Source organism: Neovison vison, chromosome 7 (assembly GCF_020171115.1).
Source record: "Neovison vison isolate M4711 chromosome 7, ASM_NN_V1, whole genome shotgun sequence".
NCBI classification, from domain to species: domain Eukaryota; kingdom Metazoa; phylum Chordata; class Mammalia; order Carnivora; family Mustelidae; genus Neogale; species Neogale vison.
In genome coordinates this window covers 113,876,706-113,893,051 of record NC_058097.1, presented here as the reverse complement: position 1 = coordinate 113,893,051, position 16,346 = coordinate 113,876,706, and the positions used below count along the sequence as shown (strand labels likewise).

Genomic DNA, 16,346 nt, shown 5'->3' with positions numbered 1-16,346 from the left:
TCTTCTAGTATCTAGCGAGGGTCATTCCACTGTGGAACGAGGGCAAATAATTAAAGAACCTTTGTAGGGGTCTTCCATGGTTGGGGGTGCAGGTCGAGGCATTCCTCTTGGAACATAGAGATGAGCGTCTCTGGGAACCTGAGGCCATCAGGCTGAATGGGGCAGGGGGAGTAGTGTATGAAAAGAGGGCACTGGAGGGAATGAAAGAACATGAAAGACCAACTTGAATTATACACTAGCTTATCTAGGGCTGTTCTCCTCTGGCGTCCCAGCTGCAACACCCACTTGCCTCAGGTGCTTGGGCAGCACTTAACCGCCCTGAGCTTCTCTGGACACTGGGGCTAAGGTAATTCTAGCTCTCCGGAAGTCTCCATGCTGAGTTCAGTTCTCCCCTGTAGTCAGCGCCTGGCCGTCTGCCTGTCATCCGGACCCAGAATCCTAGTTGGGAGCAGGACAGAATTTCACCTATGGGTACTGGATAATTTATGTCCCCTTCCTTGGATTGTTTCTGGTTGGAGAGAGGCTTATTATCCAAGGTCCCTTTGTGCCCCTTCTTCATTCCCTAGCTCCTTTGGGCGGGCCAGAGCGCTCAGAGCAGCTGGACGGCTCCATGGGCTCAGTTCTGCCTGCTGTGCCTGCTGTGCCATCTGGTCAGACGCGGATGTTGCTGGGAGCCTAAATTAAAAAATATATTAGAATTTGGGATCGTGTGATCTAAACGCTCTATGTGATGATGCCTCCTTGTCTCCCTGTCACTGAATGGTTTATTGATTGATTGATTTGATCACATGAGCATTTCTCATCTATGGTCACACTATGGCTGTGTTGATCAAACCCAACCTGAACTCGGGTTTGTTCTGGTTCTTGTAGGAAAGGCATCCTTGGCTAAGTGTGGCTCCTTCCCTCCCTCCTAGTCTGTCTAATGAGGAGTTTCCAGTCTCTTGGAATGGCCTCACTGACCCAAGCATTGCGATGTTATCATTCTCTTGTTAGGTCTCATGTTGCAGTGACCGTCAGTGCAAGTGGCTCCCAGCTCCCATGGACGCTTTCTCAGCCCACACGGTGGCCCTGAATATCCGTTCTTGCCGTGGCGCTCTGGCTGCCGTTCGCTACGCCTGGACCACGTGGCCTTGTGAATATAAGCAATGCCCCCTGTACCACCCCAGCAGCACCCTGCCAGCCCCTCCCTTCATTGCATCCCTGACGGACCCAAGGCGGGGCAAGCACAGTGAGCTTGCTGAGTGACGTAGTGGCCTCATGACCCTCATCTTGGACTTAAGTGTGGGTCCTTGAGATTTGGGCATTTAGGTGTTGAAGTGATGACAACTAATGCTTTTAAAGGCAACTAATAGCAAAGCCGCCTGGCCAGCTCCCAGCCAGCACATGGTTGTTTCTAGATTCTGAATAGGAGACAAGCCAGTGCTGGCAGGCAAACGAGGTGCTTGCCTTTTGTCCCCTAGACAGCCTAGTGTCTTACTGGACTAATTCCCAGCTACAAACAAATGCAGCCTGTGTCATTCTCTTGCCTTATGGACAGCGTGCAGTGTCACACTTTTGTGACCTTACATCCAGCGTTGGGTGGAAATACACGGCTGGAAGAGATTTCAAGGCTCATTATTTATGTGTTCTTTACAGGATCTGGCGAGTGGTTACTGAGTCTCTGTACAAAGTTTCTAAACTTCCCAACAGTTTTTCCTTATGTAGAACTGAACTCTTTCTAGCCCTATTTGTGTTCTCGAAGCCAAAAACAGTTCTGTTCCTTCAGTCTAAATAATGATAATGTGACTGTCTGAAACCAACCAGCCCCGTGTGCAGGCATGTGGGATGGCGCGGAGGGGCTGCCTGAGGGAGGAGGAGATGGGGGCGTTGGTAGCAGCCCAGGAACGTATGTGGGCAGCCAGGGACGGGTGGGGGAGTCACAGGCTCAGGACTTGACAACAGAGGTTCCTGAGAAGCAAGCAGGTTCAGTATAATCTCAGGCTTTTTAAGGTAAGAGGTTTACCTATAAAAAGGATAACCCAGATGGAAGAAAAAAGAGGCTGAAAATAAAGCTCCATGATAAGCATGTAGAAAAATAATCCAGATGGGACAAATGTGAAAGCGCGCTCTGTGTGGACTGTTAAGAACTGTAATGCTATTTATTGGTTGATTAAAAACAGCTAACAGCAACTTGATAACTGTGTCATCTATTGGAATCTGGAAATAAAAATATAATCATTAGTGGCAATTTATAGCCCATCAAAACCGGGTTAGGAACAGGTTTGTAAATTGTCCTCTGAAGCAGGAGTAGCTTCCTCTCCCTTAATGGGAAAAAGAACTAAAGCATGAAGCACCTGACCCATGGGGCCCCGGTGTAGCTCCGAGCATCCCCAAGTCAGTGCCAGGATTTATTTTGTAAAAAACCAATACAAGTACACAGTCTGCAAGGAGCTTTGGCTCCTCAGAGGGCTTTTGGTGTACAGTTAACTCCCAACACCCATGCCTTGACCTCGTATGCATCTGACCTAAGGGGAACCACAAACCTAGGAACAGACTCCTGAGAAAAAGTAAATCTGCCCTCCCCTCTGGCAACACACATGCACACGGGCTTTTCTAATTTGCAGGTGGCTCAACATGGTCAGGATCCATACGCCCAGGCTCCTTCTTTCCCCAATCACCAAGTGTAACACAGGGAAGAAAACAGCTTCAAGAAGTAGATAAATTAATGAGAAGTCATGTGAAACTTCATTTTTAATGGCTGAATCATTTAAAACATTCTGCGGGAATTCAGTTTATTTTCCAAATGAAAATAACTTTTTAGTATTTGAAAAATGAAGTTTATAATTACTGTAGATTTGGACACTAACAAAAAAGAATAAACAAGTAAGAATCACCCCAAAAATTCATCATTTGGCAAAAAACATTTAATATTTTGGTAAACATTCACTTGATTTTCTTGGGTTATATTTTACACACTACATGTCATATTATAATTTGTTTTTGACTTACTCTAGTAAAATATTTTTCCTATGTAAATTGAGTATAACTGAAGTGTTTCAGTTTGTGGGAGCCCCCTACTTTAACCAATTTTCCATCAGTGGACATATAGAGATTTTTTCCAATCTTTCCCTGTTCTAACAAATACTGTGAGAATGTTATGTGCAGACATCATAGTGCACTTACCTCCTTGGGATTCTTAATGTGGAGTAACAGTTTTAAGGGAAGTATGTTTAAAATTTTGATACTTACAGCTTAATTCTCTTGAAGGGTCCAACAGTTTACAGCCCAAGGTATAGTGCCATTTGGCCTCACTCCCATTGACACTGGATATTGTCAAATTTAAACCTACTGGGGGTGGGGAGGATCAAGTTTTTAAAAATGATCCACAGTAAAAACATTTTACATTTATTCCATGTACCCCTTTTGTGTGTATTGATGTCATATTTATATAAATACACATATACACACTATAGTTGAAACCCAAATTTCAACAATTTGACATGTGGCGTCTTCTACTTAGTTCTAATTGTTTTATTTAACTTGAAAAATAGAGGGTCTTGGCTCCCTAAGTTTAGGAACAAACAATGGGTTGAGATCTATATTTAGAACCACTCCTCCAGGAAAGTTAAAGTAAATACTCAGATTAAAGCAAATAGCATAACTTATTAAAAAAAAAAAAAAAGTCTTTCTTAAAGTGAGGGTGGCTTTTGAGGGGGCGCCTGTGTGGCTCAGTGGGTTAAGCCTCTGCCTTCAGCTCAGCTCCTGGGTCCCGGGATCGAGCCCCGCTTTGGGCTCTCTGGTCAGCAGTGAGTCTGCTTCTCTAGCACCCCCGCCTGCCCCTCTGCCTACCTGTGGTCTCTGTCAAATAAATAAATAAAATCTTTAAAAAAAAAGAAAAAAAGCGAGGCTCGCTTTTATGTGTTTTACTCCAACAGCACTACAAGAAGATATTTGCTCTATGTAAAAGCAGCAGCTGTCAATTCTGTGAAGTGCACAAGTCCAGCCAACTTAGGCAGCGACAGAAGGAAAACATGAAAGCATTAACAGCTTTGAGTCTCCCCTTTATACCTCTGGTTTGCTGTTACCCAAATTTTATCTTTTTATATTGTAAAAACTATACAAACTTATAAAAGGACTATAGGGAAGAGTCATCGAGTTAACAGAGGTTACTCTAGTTTCTGAGTTCCGTGGCCAGTGCGCTCTGCTCTCAACGCGGCTGTCCGACCGATCTACTCCTGGGAAACAAGATCCCCCTTCTTCTTGTCCCCAGTCAGCAGCTAGGAACTGCAGCACAGTGACACCTGTCACCACTCCTTCCCCCGTTCCGCCCCTTCTGGGGTCCTTCCGTGGCTTCCTTCCAGCCGGCCTGGGCACCTGGTGGGGCGCATGGTTCCACTGTGGTCCAGGTCGGGTGAGGCGGGTTTGAAACCTCCCCCTCAGCCCCGTAAGCAAGGGCGACATGTTCGGATGCGTGGAATACAGTCATGTCATTAGCCAGCTAGCGAAGTGACGGGGTCAGCCTGTCACGCGGATGGATGGGGGCTGCCCCCCGACACGATGTATCTGTGTGATCATGTGGACTCTGCGTTCAGCGACAAGCACATTCTCGGATAAAGAACAGCAAAGGGGGCAGACATGATTACTGAGGACCTTTTGATTCCCTTGAAGGATGTGGCGTGTGAAAAAAAGATGAACGGCGGGCCTCGGCCTGGCCTCTCCAGCTTGGGGACAAGCAGCACTGGGCTGTGAGCGTACCGACATGAAAACAAGGCAGCTGCTTGGGTAGCAGGGGCCGGGACGTTGTTCCTGGAGCTAGGATCAGAATCCAGGCGGAAGGCTGTCAGACTCCTACCTCTCCCTCCTGAGTCAGCAGCCTTCTCTCACTCGGGCTCACAGAACACTAAGTTTACGCTACCTCAGGCAGAGCTAAGTGGGGGAAAAAAAAAAAATCCTGATTACAACAAGATGAAAATAAGCAGATTTGTAAAGAGAAATTTATTGCTAAAAATAAAGCAGCTGAAGTTTTTCCCAGGGAACACTGTCACCACGGGAGCCTCCATGACAAAATGTGCTATCTCCTTCACTCCTGAAATGCGGTCTTCTTCCATATTTGGAATTTTACTTCAGTTAAATGACATGGTATGCGATCCCCTCCCGCTCAGTCTGAGGACGGAGTTGGGCTACACTGTGACAGAGGCTTCAGGCGCTGCAGGAGAGTGTCCACCAGGGGTTCGTGCGTCAGGAACACGGGTTGGTAAGAAGACACGAAGGGTGTGGGCTGGAGCTCTGGAAGGTCCAAGGATCCTGGAGAAGAAAATCCCTTCAGTTCCCCGATGCCTGGGAATCTCAGGGGACTGCTCAGACACATGGATGTCCTTTCAATTCCCAACACCCTTACACCTGTCAGCCAAATCTTGCCCTTGTTTGGGAAGATATGACAGAAACTTGACTTTTACAATGAAGGAAACTGGCCGGAATAGATTCAGTGATTTGCCTCAGGTTATATAGTAAATTAGAGAGAGAGAATTTGAATTCTATAATTTCTAGCACAGGGCTCTCCCTATAGGATCCAATGCCAGATCCCTCATTGTTCCACCCATCGGTGGGGGGAAGTGGGGGGAATCCACCAAACATAGGTGGGACCAAGGCCATGACCTGGTTTCCTCCACTTCTTTTGAAATTTTACACAGCAGACTCTACCCTGGAGCTCTGCCTGGGTCTTACTCAGGTTAGGAAAAAAGCCTAATTTCTCTGCGGGCCCTGCCTCATCATGATGGCGGCCACTCCGTGTGACTGCTGCCAGCACTGCCGGGGACAGGACCCTCTGTGGTCGGGGGGCGGTGAAATTCCTATCCCTACTGCCCAGCAATTTGCAGTACTCAACTCTGAATGACGCGTAGAGGTCAGCCTAGAAATAGTCCATTTTCAAACCAGAAAGGTAAAATTAAGATACCTGGCAGGATGGGATCACTGTGATCTTCACCAAAAGCCTGTCTCTGAAAGGCTTCGAAGCTTATAGCTGCATTACTGTCTGGTAGTCCTTGCGGCAGCTGCCCGTCTCCGGGTTTCCACACCTCAAATTTCACCCACTGGTAACTGCAGGATCCAAGGGCATTGTCATAAGGGATGTCTGTGAGCCGTAATAGCCCATTCTTACTTCCAGAGATCGCTCCCATATGTATCTAAAAATCATATTAACAAAGTAACTAAGAGAAGATCGGTGTCTGCAGGGACACGTTCTCCTGCAGGACTTCCCAGTGCCTTTGCTGTCCTGCTACTCAGAGAAAATGGTAACTCTGGTTCCGTGGGGTGCTGGCTCCCGCTCACCCGAGGCTTAGCGCTACCACCGAGGTACACTGGCCGAGGAGCAAGCGCGCTCTGCACACAGAAGCGGCTCAGTGAGTTTCAGAACGAGCAAAGCAGTAACTGCCGCTCACGGTGCTTCTCTCGAGAATGGATTTGACCACACTTACTTGACACATTTTCGAGCTCCTGGACAGCTCTGGATCAGGTTGTGAATAGTCGGATGAGAAAACCCAAAAAAGTCAGCTCCAGAAGGAAGCAGGCTGGGCATTAGTTTCCCCCTAAATAGGAGAGGAAGGATTTGTAGTTTAAGAGGGGAGAGGGAGGGTGCCTGGGTGGCTCAGTGGCTTGGGCTGCTGCCTTCCGCTCGGGTCATGATCTCGGGGTCCTGGGATCGAATCCCGCATCTGGCTTCTGCTCAGCGGGGAGCCTGCTTCCTCCTCTCTCTCTGCCTGACTCTCTACCTGCTTGTGATCTCTGTCAAATAAATAAATAAAATCTTTAAAAAAAAAAAAAGAGGGGAGAGGGAGATGAGAATGGGTTTAGGACTGGGGTATGAATGTAGAGAACACACTTTCTTGATGTGGATACTCTGTGGTAAGAAACAGAAAGGATGCAGGGATCTGTAGAGAGTTATCTACAGATATGGGGTCTCCAGGCATTAAACACAGGGAAGTCTTATTGCACCACAAGTGATCTCTTTAGGCTGTCTCCAAGCTTCAACTTACAGAGCAGCACTTATGGCCTTGAGCAGTCCTGCATGACAGGCATCTGCAGAAGAGGTGACGATGGCGTTCTGGGGGTCATCTTCAGGAACGATTTCAAACTGAGAAAGACCAAAGGGCAATGAGCTCAACCTTGGAGCAGCAAGTAGTAGAAAGTCACACTCCTTTTCTAACTACCTGTTCACTCTAGGTCTTGAAGCTGATGCACACAACACTAGCAGGTGGGCACAGTTTCCTAGAGTGCAATTCAAAATTCAAACGAGTCCAAGAAAACACAAAGTCCTCTGGCTGTTTCAGTTCTATACACCTGCCTGACTGTTCTCCAGCAGTCAACACTTCAATTTGTTACATACTTTTCCTATCCACTTACTTACATCTATTAAGTACAAATACAAATGGTATTTAAAAAAAATTTTTTTTTTGAAGATTTATTTATTTATCTGACACAGAGAGAAAGAGCACCACTTTCTCCCTGCTGAGGGGGAGCCTGACATGGGGCTCCATTTCATGACCTTGAGATCATGACCTAAGCCAAAATCAAGTCAGATGCTCAACCAACTGAGCCACCCAGGCACCCCACAAATGGTGTTTTAGAAATTATAAAATAAGATCATGTAATCTTGGCTTTACTATGTAATATCTAGGGAATATACCCATTTTTACTGCAAGGCTCATTTATTTTTTGAACTGCAAAATATCTTGACTATAAAAAACCTCTTATATTAAAATTATACTAATACTGAGGAATTTTTTTTTTTCCCCAATTTATTTATTTTCAGAAAAACAGTATTCATTATTTTTTCACCACACCCAGTGCTCCATGCAAGCTGTGCCCTCTATAATACCCACCACCTGGTACCCCAACCTCCCACCCCACCGCCACTTCAAACCCCTCAGACTGTTTTTCAGATACTGAGGAATTTTTGCCAAGAGATTATTTTTGTATCAAATACTATCTAGCCAACTTAATTCTTTGACCAATTGTCTGCAATTTCAGTGAATTTTTGTGAAGGAAATTATTTCTGTAGTAAGTTCTGTTTTGCCAACTAAACTCCTTGACCAGTGTTCTACAAAGTTTGGTTAAACAGTATCCATTTGTTTCAAAGACACACAGATGGCTAACAGACACATGAAAAGATGTTCAACATCACTCATCATCAGGGAAATGCAATCAAAATTACAATCAGATACCACATGACACTGGTCAGAATGGCTACAATTAACAACACAGGAAATAATAGGTGTTGGCCAAGATATGGAGAAAGGGAAACCCTCGTTCACTGTTGGTGGGAATGCAAATTCGTATAGCCACTCTGGAAAACAGTATGGAGTTTCCTCCAAATGTTAAAAATAGAACTACTCTGTGATCTAGCAATTGCATTATTATGTATTTATCCAAAGGATACAAACAGTGATTTGAAGGGAAACATGCACCATTATCAACAACAGCTAAATAACGGAAACAGCCCAAGTGTCCATCAACTGATGAATGGATAAAGAAGAGGTGGCATACACACACACACACACACACACACACACACTGGAATGTTACTCAGCAATCAAAAAGAATGAAATCTTGCCATTTCCAACAACATGGAAATGTATTATACTAAGAGAAGTAAGTAGAAAAAAAGATACTGTATGATTTCACTCCTATGTGGAATTTAAGAAACAGAACAGATGAGCATGGGGGAAAAAAGGCGAGAGAGAGGCAAACCATAAAACAGACTCTTAACTAGAGAGAACAAACTGAGGTTTACTGGAGGAGTGGTGGGGAGGTGGTGCTGCGTGGGGGACAGGGATTAAGGAGGGCACATGTGACGAGCGCTGGGCGCCGTAAGTGATGAGTCACTAAATTTACTCCTGAAGCTAATATTAATTACACTGTATGTTGACTAGAATTTAAACAAAAACTTAATAAAAACAAAAACAGTATCCAGCTTTTTAATGTTGAATCAAATCATTCCATAAGATTTATTTTCTGTGTATTTTCAATCATGTGATTAATCATTTCTTAGAATCGAAAACCTACTTTACCTACTTTCTGCAGCTGTTTTCTTCTGCAGTTTTTACTTCAATTTTACTGTGTCAAATTCAGAGCTCTTTCAATTTTCTCAATAATTTACCTTGTGAGTTTTAGTCCGTGGTTTTGTTACTTCTCTTATTTTGGTCTTGGAGAGCATTCCCTGTTTGCATGCATAACTCTACTTCATTCTTTTAACTGCTACATAATATTACACAAGGTGGATAAATGTTAATTTTTAACCATTCTCCTACTGATGTTCATTTCGGCTATTTCTAAGTTCTTGCTATTGCATACAATGCCATGATGTATATTGTTATATGTAACTCTTATTCACATTTGCACATTTTTCTAGGAGATGCTCTAATATCTAGCAGTATTCTGGGTCAAAGGACACACGTATTAAACTTGTTGATATTGCCAAGTTGCCTTCCAAAAGACTGAAAACAGTTTCACACATACTAATGCATACTTGTTTTCCTACACCCTGGCCAACACTAAGTTTTATCACTCTTTCTGCTCTTCACTCTCTCTGCTGTTTTAATATGAACAGCAAATGAGCAAAGTAAGACCTTTTTATTTGCATTTCCCTCATTGCTAAGGAGGTCCATTCTTACCAACCATCTGCACTGTTTCTATGCAATACCAGTTGTATCTGCTTGTTTTTTATATTTGACCACAGGAGCACTATATCTGGATATATTAATCCCCTTATATATTTTCCTCCTGTTCTTTCCTTGAGTTTTAACTTGGATTATTGGGCCTTTTGTCGTTCATTAAATTTTTAATGGTCAAATCTGTTACTATTTTCCTTCATGGCTCCTACTACAGTTCACGCTTTGCTAAAGAAAAGCTTTTACCTCAAAGATTATAACAATATTCTTCTATATTTTCTGTTAACATATAGTATAAAACATTCTATAAAGCTAAAGTAATTAAAAGTCCTAGTAGCATTTATAAACAAAGAGATGAAGAAAAATCATGTGGAAGCATACTCAAGTATTCTATGCATTATATGCACACTAGAGATAACCACTTCATGTTAGTTGGGAGAAAAAAAAGAACTGAAACTCATGATGTACCTGAAAATTATGTCTAGAGGGGTTAACAAGCTTAAAAAAAAAAAAAAAAAAAAAGAAAAAGGAAACTAAAACCCCACAAACCTTTCTTCTCAGAAATAGTCCAGCAGTTTGTCTTTCAGGAAATTAAGAATCAGCTTGTCCATATCCATTATAATGCTATTAACTTTTGATTAAACTTGCACTGAATTTATAAATCTGTTATAAAGATGGTATATTGCTACAATATGACTCTTTCGGTTGGAGTACTCTCTACACAGAACTCCTGCAATGGTCAGGTATCTGAACACTCACGTGCATCTAACAGTGCTCTAACCAGGACTGGGGCAGGGCACTATTATCCACATGCATCAGCAGGCTCTCAGCTTCTGCTCAAAGGTTCTTTCCTTGCCTCTACCTCCTTCCACCTAACTTTCTAGTAATCTATAACATAATCAGACAGTGAAGCCTGGAACTCTGAAAATGGTCCGTTTTTTCCCAATGATCAGAGATGATGGCTGGGGAAAATGAACTGCCTTCAACCACAGCAGTGGGAAGGATGAACAAAGAGATTTCATAAGCCTAATGTTCACGTCTCCCAAGTCCTTAGAGTGTGTGCAATCAGAAACCAATATGCAGTCTCTTTGTTTCCTCCGTTTCAGTTCTTCTTGAAATAGCGGAGTATCCAAGTCCTCGTTCTGGTATATAGGCCTGCACCTCGCACATAAGCAGACTCACTCAGCCTCACGGTCACCATAGCAACAGTGCAAGTGGCAGGTTTCAAAGGAAAGGGCGTCAGGATGGGAGTAAGACAGATTCAAATCCCAACTTAAGCACTTTTAACAAAGGTCTGACTTAGGGCCAATTGCTCTTCTGCATCTTGGAGTTATCCAGATGGTTATTATACAGTATGTATTCTAAGTGTTGCATCAGGTAATACTTATGTAAGTGGCTGCCACACAGAAGGTTCTCAAAGACAGACAGACAGGAAGAAAGAAAGAAAGAAAAAAAAAAAGGAAAAGGGCGGTTATTCGTAGAGCGGGTACCTGAGGCTGCATGCCGCCATCCTTGATCTGGCAGGTGTACAGACACTTCTGATCTGGGCACTTGATGCTGGCATATGTCCGTGTACTACAGTAGCCCACGGGGTAGATGGCACTCTCGTCATGGAAGCCAGGTCGGTCGGTGATGATCTGTAAGAAAGATGCCCCCAATCAGCAAATGAGGTCGCTGGAGAGAATTCAGGAGTCCAGTGGACTGTGGTAGCCTTTAAGACCACTCTGGGACTGCAAAGAGTGACTCGAATCACTGAGAGTGTGTTGGTTGGGCAGCAGACACAACTGACCTTGTTTCCTAGGGACTGGAAATTCTCTGGGATTGGTCTGGATCAGCAAGGGGCTGCGGCTAATGGGAACAGGGAGGGAAGGCTCAACCCCGTTCCCGTATTTCTGATTCTCCTCTCTATGTATCGCTGGTCTCACTCACCTCCCCCAGGCTATATACTGTTAGACCCCCCAGTCCGATGGGGAACACAGGCCGTCCTGAGGGATCCAGGGCAATGGGCTGAACCAGCTTGCGAGCACCTCCCTCCATTTTCTTTCTCTTGGATGTTTTCTTCAGAACTGAAACGCAAATCTGGGGTCACCCACTTTAGGCCCCTCCCAATGCGGAGGGGAAGGGAAAAATTTACACGTGAATGCTAAGAGCAATAAGCCAATCCTCAGTCTATGTACTCACTGAATGGGCACATGGGACTTTACCTCAAAGCCCAGAGTATCTTTCTAACCCACCCACCTGGCAGTCACTAATTTTAATATTAGTGCAGAGGACCTAAAAGGCTTGCACTTTTTAAGGCCTCTTACCCTCATTTATCAGATCAGCAATTTCCCAAGCCATCCGTGTGCTCAAAAGGCCACCTAGCGCATTTCCCTACCTCTGGGAAAGGTAAAACTGAAGGCACCCCAGGGAATTGGGTGTGTGTGTGCGGGGGGCAGCGATGGGGAGGCCTCAGCCTGCTCCCTTCACATTTACCCAGGTCTGTCCAGAATTCCTCCACCCAAAGTGGCTCTAATACACTTGCCTTCCAAGGCTATTAGGGCTGGTTAAAGGTCAAAGGAGGGTTTCAGGACATCCGTGGTTGTTGTGTCTATCAGTGAGTTCCAGGTCTTCGCCATTAGTCACTGGGCCACTGGGGCAAGTGATACCCTCTCCCCAAGGTACCTTCCAGTTTGTTGTTCTCTTTGCCTTTTTCTTTTTTCTCCTTCTTGGATTTCTTCCCAAATGGCTCCTCAGCCCCAGTGCTGGGCCCAGTAATGGACCCGGCTCCCTGTACAGTTCCCACAGAGCTGGCCAGACTGTAAGTCAGGGGCAAACTGGAGCCGTGGGAAGGAGCTGCGGCCTGTACCTCCCCTTCCGTTAGAGCCTGAAGCTGGAGGAGCTTCTTTAGCAAATACCTGAGGTGGGGAAGGAAAGGGAGCAGAGGTATGAACTTCTGGTTTATCGCAGTTCAGTATTTCACTCAAGCATTGGAAAAGCCACAGTTATATACAAAGATTATTACACTCATAAAAACAAGGTTCTTCTTGGGCCCAGGGAATAATGAAGCTCCAGAGGACAGTATGTTAAGGAGCGAAAGATAAGGACTATAGCTTATCTCTCTTGCATCTACACAAGGGTTCCTCTCCTTTGATGTTGACAGGTGTTAGGGTGCCAAAGGGCACACACCACGACCTGCTTATGTATATGTTTTATATGTACCCACTGTGCTTTGCAGAGAGCAGTACATACTGAGTGTTTGCGGAATGAGAGGCAGTTTCTCTTATTACTTCTCCTTTATAATTGGGGAGTTATAAGAAGATAGCTCCTTAAATGTGGCAAGGGGGCTGTGTGAGAAAGGTGAATAGAGGAGCTGTCTCATTCCCAGGGTCCAACAAGACTTGGGTAAATGGGAACCAGTACTAGAGACTGTTTCTCTGTACTTGATCAGTAGCCAATCGGTTGTATAATGCACAAAAATTCCACTGGAGAAAAATTCCAGAAGAGTAATACCATATCAATCGCTGAAAATGTGATTCTGAACACAAAACGAAGGCAGCTCACCGTCTTTCTTCTTTCGCTTTAAGAAATTTTTCCTCCAGACGAGCAATTTCATCACAAATAGCAGCATTTTCCTTTAAGAAAAATTTTTTGATATAATCACATAAAAAGAATACAAGATCAAAGTATTACGCTGGGAAGAGGAGCTGTATTTCTTTTCTTCTTTTTTGAGAGAGAACTCACATGCAGGAACGAGATGGGAAGGAAGGTGAGGGGAAAGGGCTGAGGGAGTGGAAAGAGAGAGAATCTGAAGCAGGCTCCATGCCCAGCAAGAAGCCCAACACAGGGCTAGATCTCATAATCCTGAGATCATAACCTGAGCTCAAATCAAGAGTCAGGTGCTTAACAGACTGAGTCATCTAGGTACCCAAAGAGGAGCTGTATTTCAAACCAAAAATCTGTGTTGCTGGGTGAGAAGGATGAGCTACTCTACCTTGCAAACTATTAAAAAACCCTACAGGTAAAGGTAGAGTAAGTTCCACTATGGGTGATTACAAAACTTATTGAATCTGGGGCATATCTGAGTGAAAAGGGGGTGCTATTAATTATGATGCCAGTACAGTATGGTAGAGTATAGTCTCCTAGGCAAACCAAGATGTAGGATCACCCTGATTGGGGTAGCCTTTGGCAGAGAAAAGGGAATACTGCTTAAATTTAACCCTTACAAATATGAGAAGTACCTGTTCCTGAGTGCCTTGACTTATAAAACCAACCTAACTCAAAGCATCCCATGCAATATGAACCTTAAAGAGAAAAACTACATAGAATAAAATCAACTGTAGTATGCAAAATTCTTAAACTTCATAATCTACTTATGTGTACTCAAGTATCATCTACCTGACTTGATCTGTTTCCCAAGCATCAGTTGTAAAGGAAATGCTCCCATACGGACGTTCCACAAGTGAAACCTCAGACTCTTCACAAAGCCTACTTCATGTCCTTAATGGACCCAACATCCTAGGAACAAGAGACTTTAGGTACCTCTGACATGGAGGGGATAAAAGAAGGGGAATGGCCAATGAAGTATCATTCCCCTTAATTCTATTTTCTTCATTTCTCTCCAGAGCACAAAGCAAGCGCTTCTGGAAAGAATGTTCTCATTTCCAAACCTTCCCTTATCCTTCCAAAAATGCTGAGAGATGTTCAAGGCTTTTGGCAGAAAGAAGAGGTAAGGTGGTGACTCAGACATGGAAGCCCATTGGAGGACTCCATTCCCTACTGCCCAGCACCGAGGCAAGCTCCAGCAAGCCAGAGCACCCACCACAAATTGTGGCTGGTACGCCAGTTCTCTCATTCAACACACTCAGTGCCTCGGCGGTAAAAGAACAGCAGAAATACTTGGGAGACTCAAGGGATAAGAAGGGGTGAACTGCTGAAAGCTTCACAAACCTGTTGAGGGAAGAGGTCAGTTATGCTGGGGTGCTGGGGCCTAGGCTGTGTAGCGGAAGTAGTAAAGAAACCAGGACCAGGGTGTGTAAGCTGGGATCCGACACAGTGCCCTTGAGCAAGTCATCTCTCTGGGTTTCAGGGCGGCCATTTCTAAAAACAATGCCTCACTCGAGGGTTCTCCTGAGAATCAAACGCCCTTCCAAGAGTTTTGCGGTAAGAACTACAATGACTGGGACTTACGGGCGCTTTACTTTCCTCACTTAATCTTCACAACTCTGAAAAGCAGTCGGGTCGGGAAACAGAAGAGTACAGACATTACCTAATTTGTTCAAGGACACAAGGCCAACGGCAAGTAACGTGTGCTGCAAAAGCTAATGCTACTGTTCCTGCCACTCGGGAGGGGAGCGGTGTGGGGGGAAGATGTCGCGAATCAGGAGTGTCGAAGCCGAGAGGGGCCGAGTGACGGTCAGACTCACAAACACGGTGGCTTTGGCCGCTTTGCGCAGCCGCAGGTACTTGAGCCGGTACTTCTCGTTCTGGCTCTTCTTCGGGAGCTTTTTCATCCTGGCCTTGCCGGACTGCAGCGGGGTCCGAGGCGAGGAGGCCGGGCCGCCCAGCAGGCTCATGGTCCGGCCCCGCTACGGGGCCTTTGGGGCGCGGCCGGCATCGGCTCCCAAGCGGAGAAGCGCCGGTTTCGTCTTGTATGGGCCGCCGGGATCCGGCCTCTTAGGAATCTATCCTTCCAGAACGTTCGCAAGGCGAACGGCGGCGCCAGAAGTCCGGCAACCGACCTCGGCCCGGGACCTCTCCGCACTTCCGCGTCTGTCTCGGAAGTGAGCCCCGGCCGGAAGTTACGTAATGGCGCCGGCCGCGTGTAACTTCCGGGCCCGTGAGCCTGCGGTGGTCGCCGCTCTGCTGGTCCGCCGGCCCGGGGAAAGGGGGCGGGTGAGAGGGCTCTGTGACTGCGCGCTCTGCGCTTGGCTGAGGAGTCTTTGGAGCTAACGCCTAACCCCCTCCCGCTCAGTCTTCCCGGCGCTAACGTCGCCCGTGCTCCCTCCAGTCCGCTGCGTTTCAGCGCCGGTTTTCCACACTTTCTAACACAGTCTTCCCGTTGTGGGACGCACTTGAACCCAGGTGCTGGGACTGCGGCGTTCTTGTACAGAGCTCGCAGAAAGGTCTCTTGAGAGCCTGTGAGGGCAGGGGTTTGACGAGGATCTGGGACACTAGTGAACAGAAAACCAGGCCGGTGCCGCCTCCGGTTGGAATCTAATCGGGAAAACAAGATCCAACACGCAGTTTTGATAACATGCTAGGGCCAGGGCACTTGGTAAACGTTTCCTTGACGGAACTAAAAGTATGTGTCTGGACCTGTACCTGTGTTTATTTAGCGCTAACTTTGTAACCAAGGATTCTCCGAAGTCATCAGATGAAGAGGGTAGACAATTGTTTAGGAAGCAGTATTGGTAACGGCTCCAGTAGGAAGACGAAAGTCCTGTGTTGCTGCTTATTCCAGCAATGCCGCTAACAGGCCGAGTGAGCCTCTGCGACCCAGGTCCTCCGTTTAAGAACGGAATTTCCTGTTTAGAATAATGGGAACTAATGGGGGTTCTGAGCCCTAAGATACTCCTAGTGATGTAAACTATAATTACAGTTACGTATTCCAAATGTAGACTTCTAGAGTTGTATGTGGAAATTAAGGAAAGCGTGTACATAATTAAAACAAGTTCAGTGAATTACAGGAGGAAAATGTAACGCTAATGGGTGTAAGTAACT

General features: G+C 45.4%; 2 protein-coding genes across 5 annotated transcripts in view; one reads left to right on the top strand and one right to left on the bottom strand.

Annotated features, from left to right (window-relative positions):
• The window catches only part of SIAE (sialic acid acetylesterase), a 40,700-nt gene extending 38,526 nt beyond the window's left edge, over positions 1-2,174 (top strand). The window contains exon 10 of the mRNA XM_044258113.1: positions 994-2,174. Coding sequence (XP_044114048.1) covers positions 994-1,245 — 252 coding nt within the window. The 3' untranslated portion in view covers positions 1,246-2,174. The remainder of the gene's footprint in view (positions 1-993) is intronic.
• A 2,771-nt stretch (positions 2,175-4,945) lies between these two features.
• TBRG1 (transforming growth factor beta regulator 1) lies at positions 4,946-15,405 on the bottom strand. 4 transcript variants are annotated; one of them, XM_044258109.1, is made up of 9 exons: positions 15,050-15,405; positions 13,188-13,258; positions 12,309-12,541; positions 11,574-11,710; positions 11,135-11,281; positions 7,011-7,108; positions 6,453-6,563; positions 5,933-6,075; positions 4,946-5,283 (listed from the first exon to the last, which is right to left on the bottom strand). In XM_044258109.1, exons 1-9 carry the CDS (start codon positions 15,197-15,199, stop codon positions 5,138-5,140), a joined length of 1,236 nt encoding a protein of 411 aa, XP_044114044.1. In that variant the 5' UTR covers positions 15,200-15,405; the 3' UTR covers positions 4,946-5,137. The 4 variants fall into 4 exon arrangements, with proteins under 4 accessions (XP_044114044.1, XP_044114047.1, XP_044114046.1 ...); XM_044258112.1 differs by lacking the exon at positions 15,050-15,405 and adding an exon at positions 14,814-14,825; XM_044258111.1 differs by lacking the exon at positions 15,050-15,405 and adding an exon at positions 14,574-14,683.
• Between the last annotated feature and the right edge of the window lie 941 nt (positions 15,406-16,346).

Bases quoted from the DNA above. Each gene is read 5' to 3' on its own strand.
- TBRG1 (XM_044258109.1), bottom strand. From the start codon at position 15,199: ATGAGCCTGCTGGGCGGCCCGGCCTCCTCGCCTCGGACCCCGCTGCAG. The intron at 11,711-12,308 runs GTACCTTGGGGA...TTTGCGTTTCAG, and splicing joins AGAGAACAACAAACTGGAAG to TTCTGAAGAAAACATCCAAG. The intron at 5,284-5,932 runs GTATCTTAATTT...TTTCTTCTCCAG, and splicing joins CAGTGATCCCATCCTGCCAG to GATCCTTGGACCTTCCAGAG.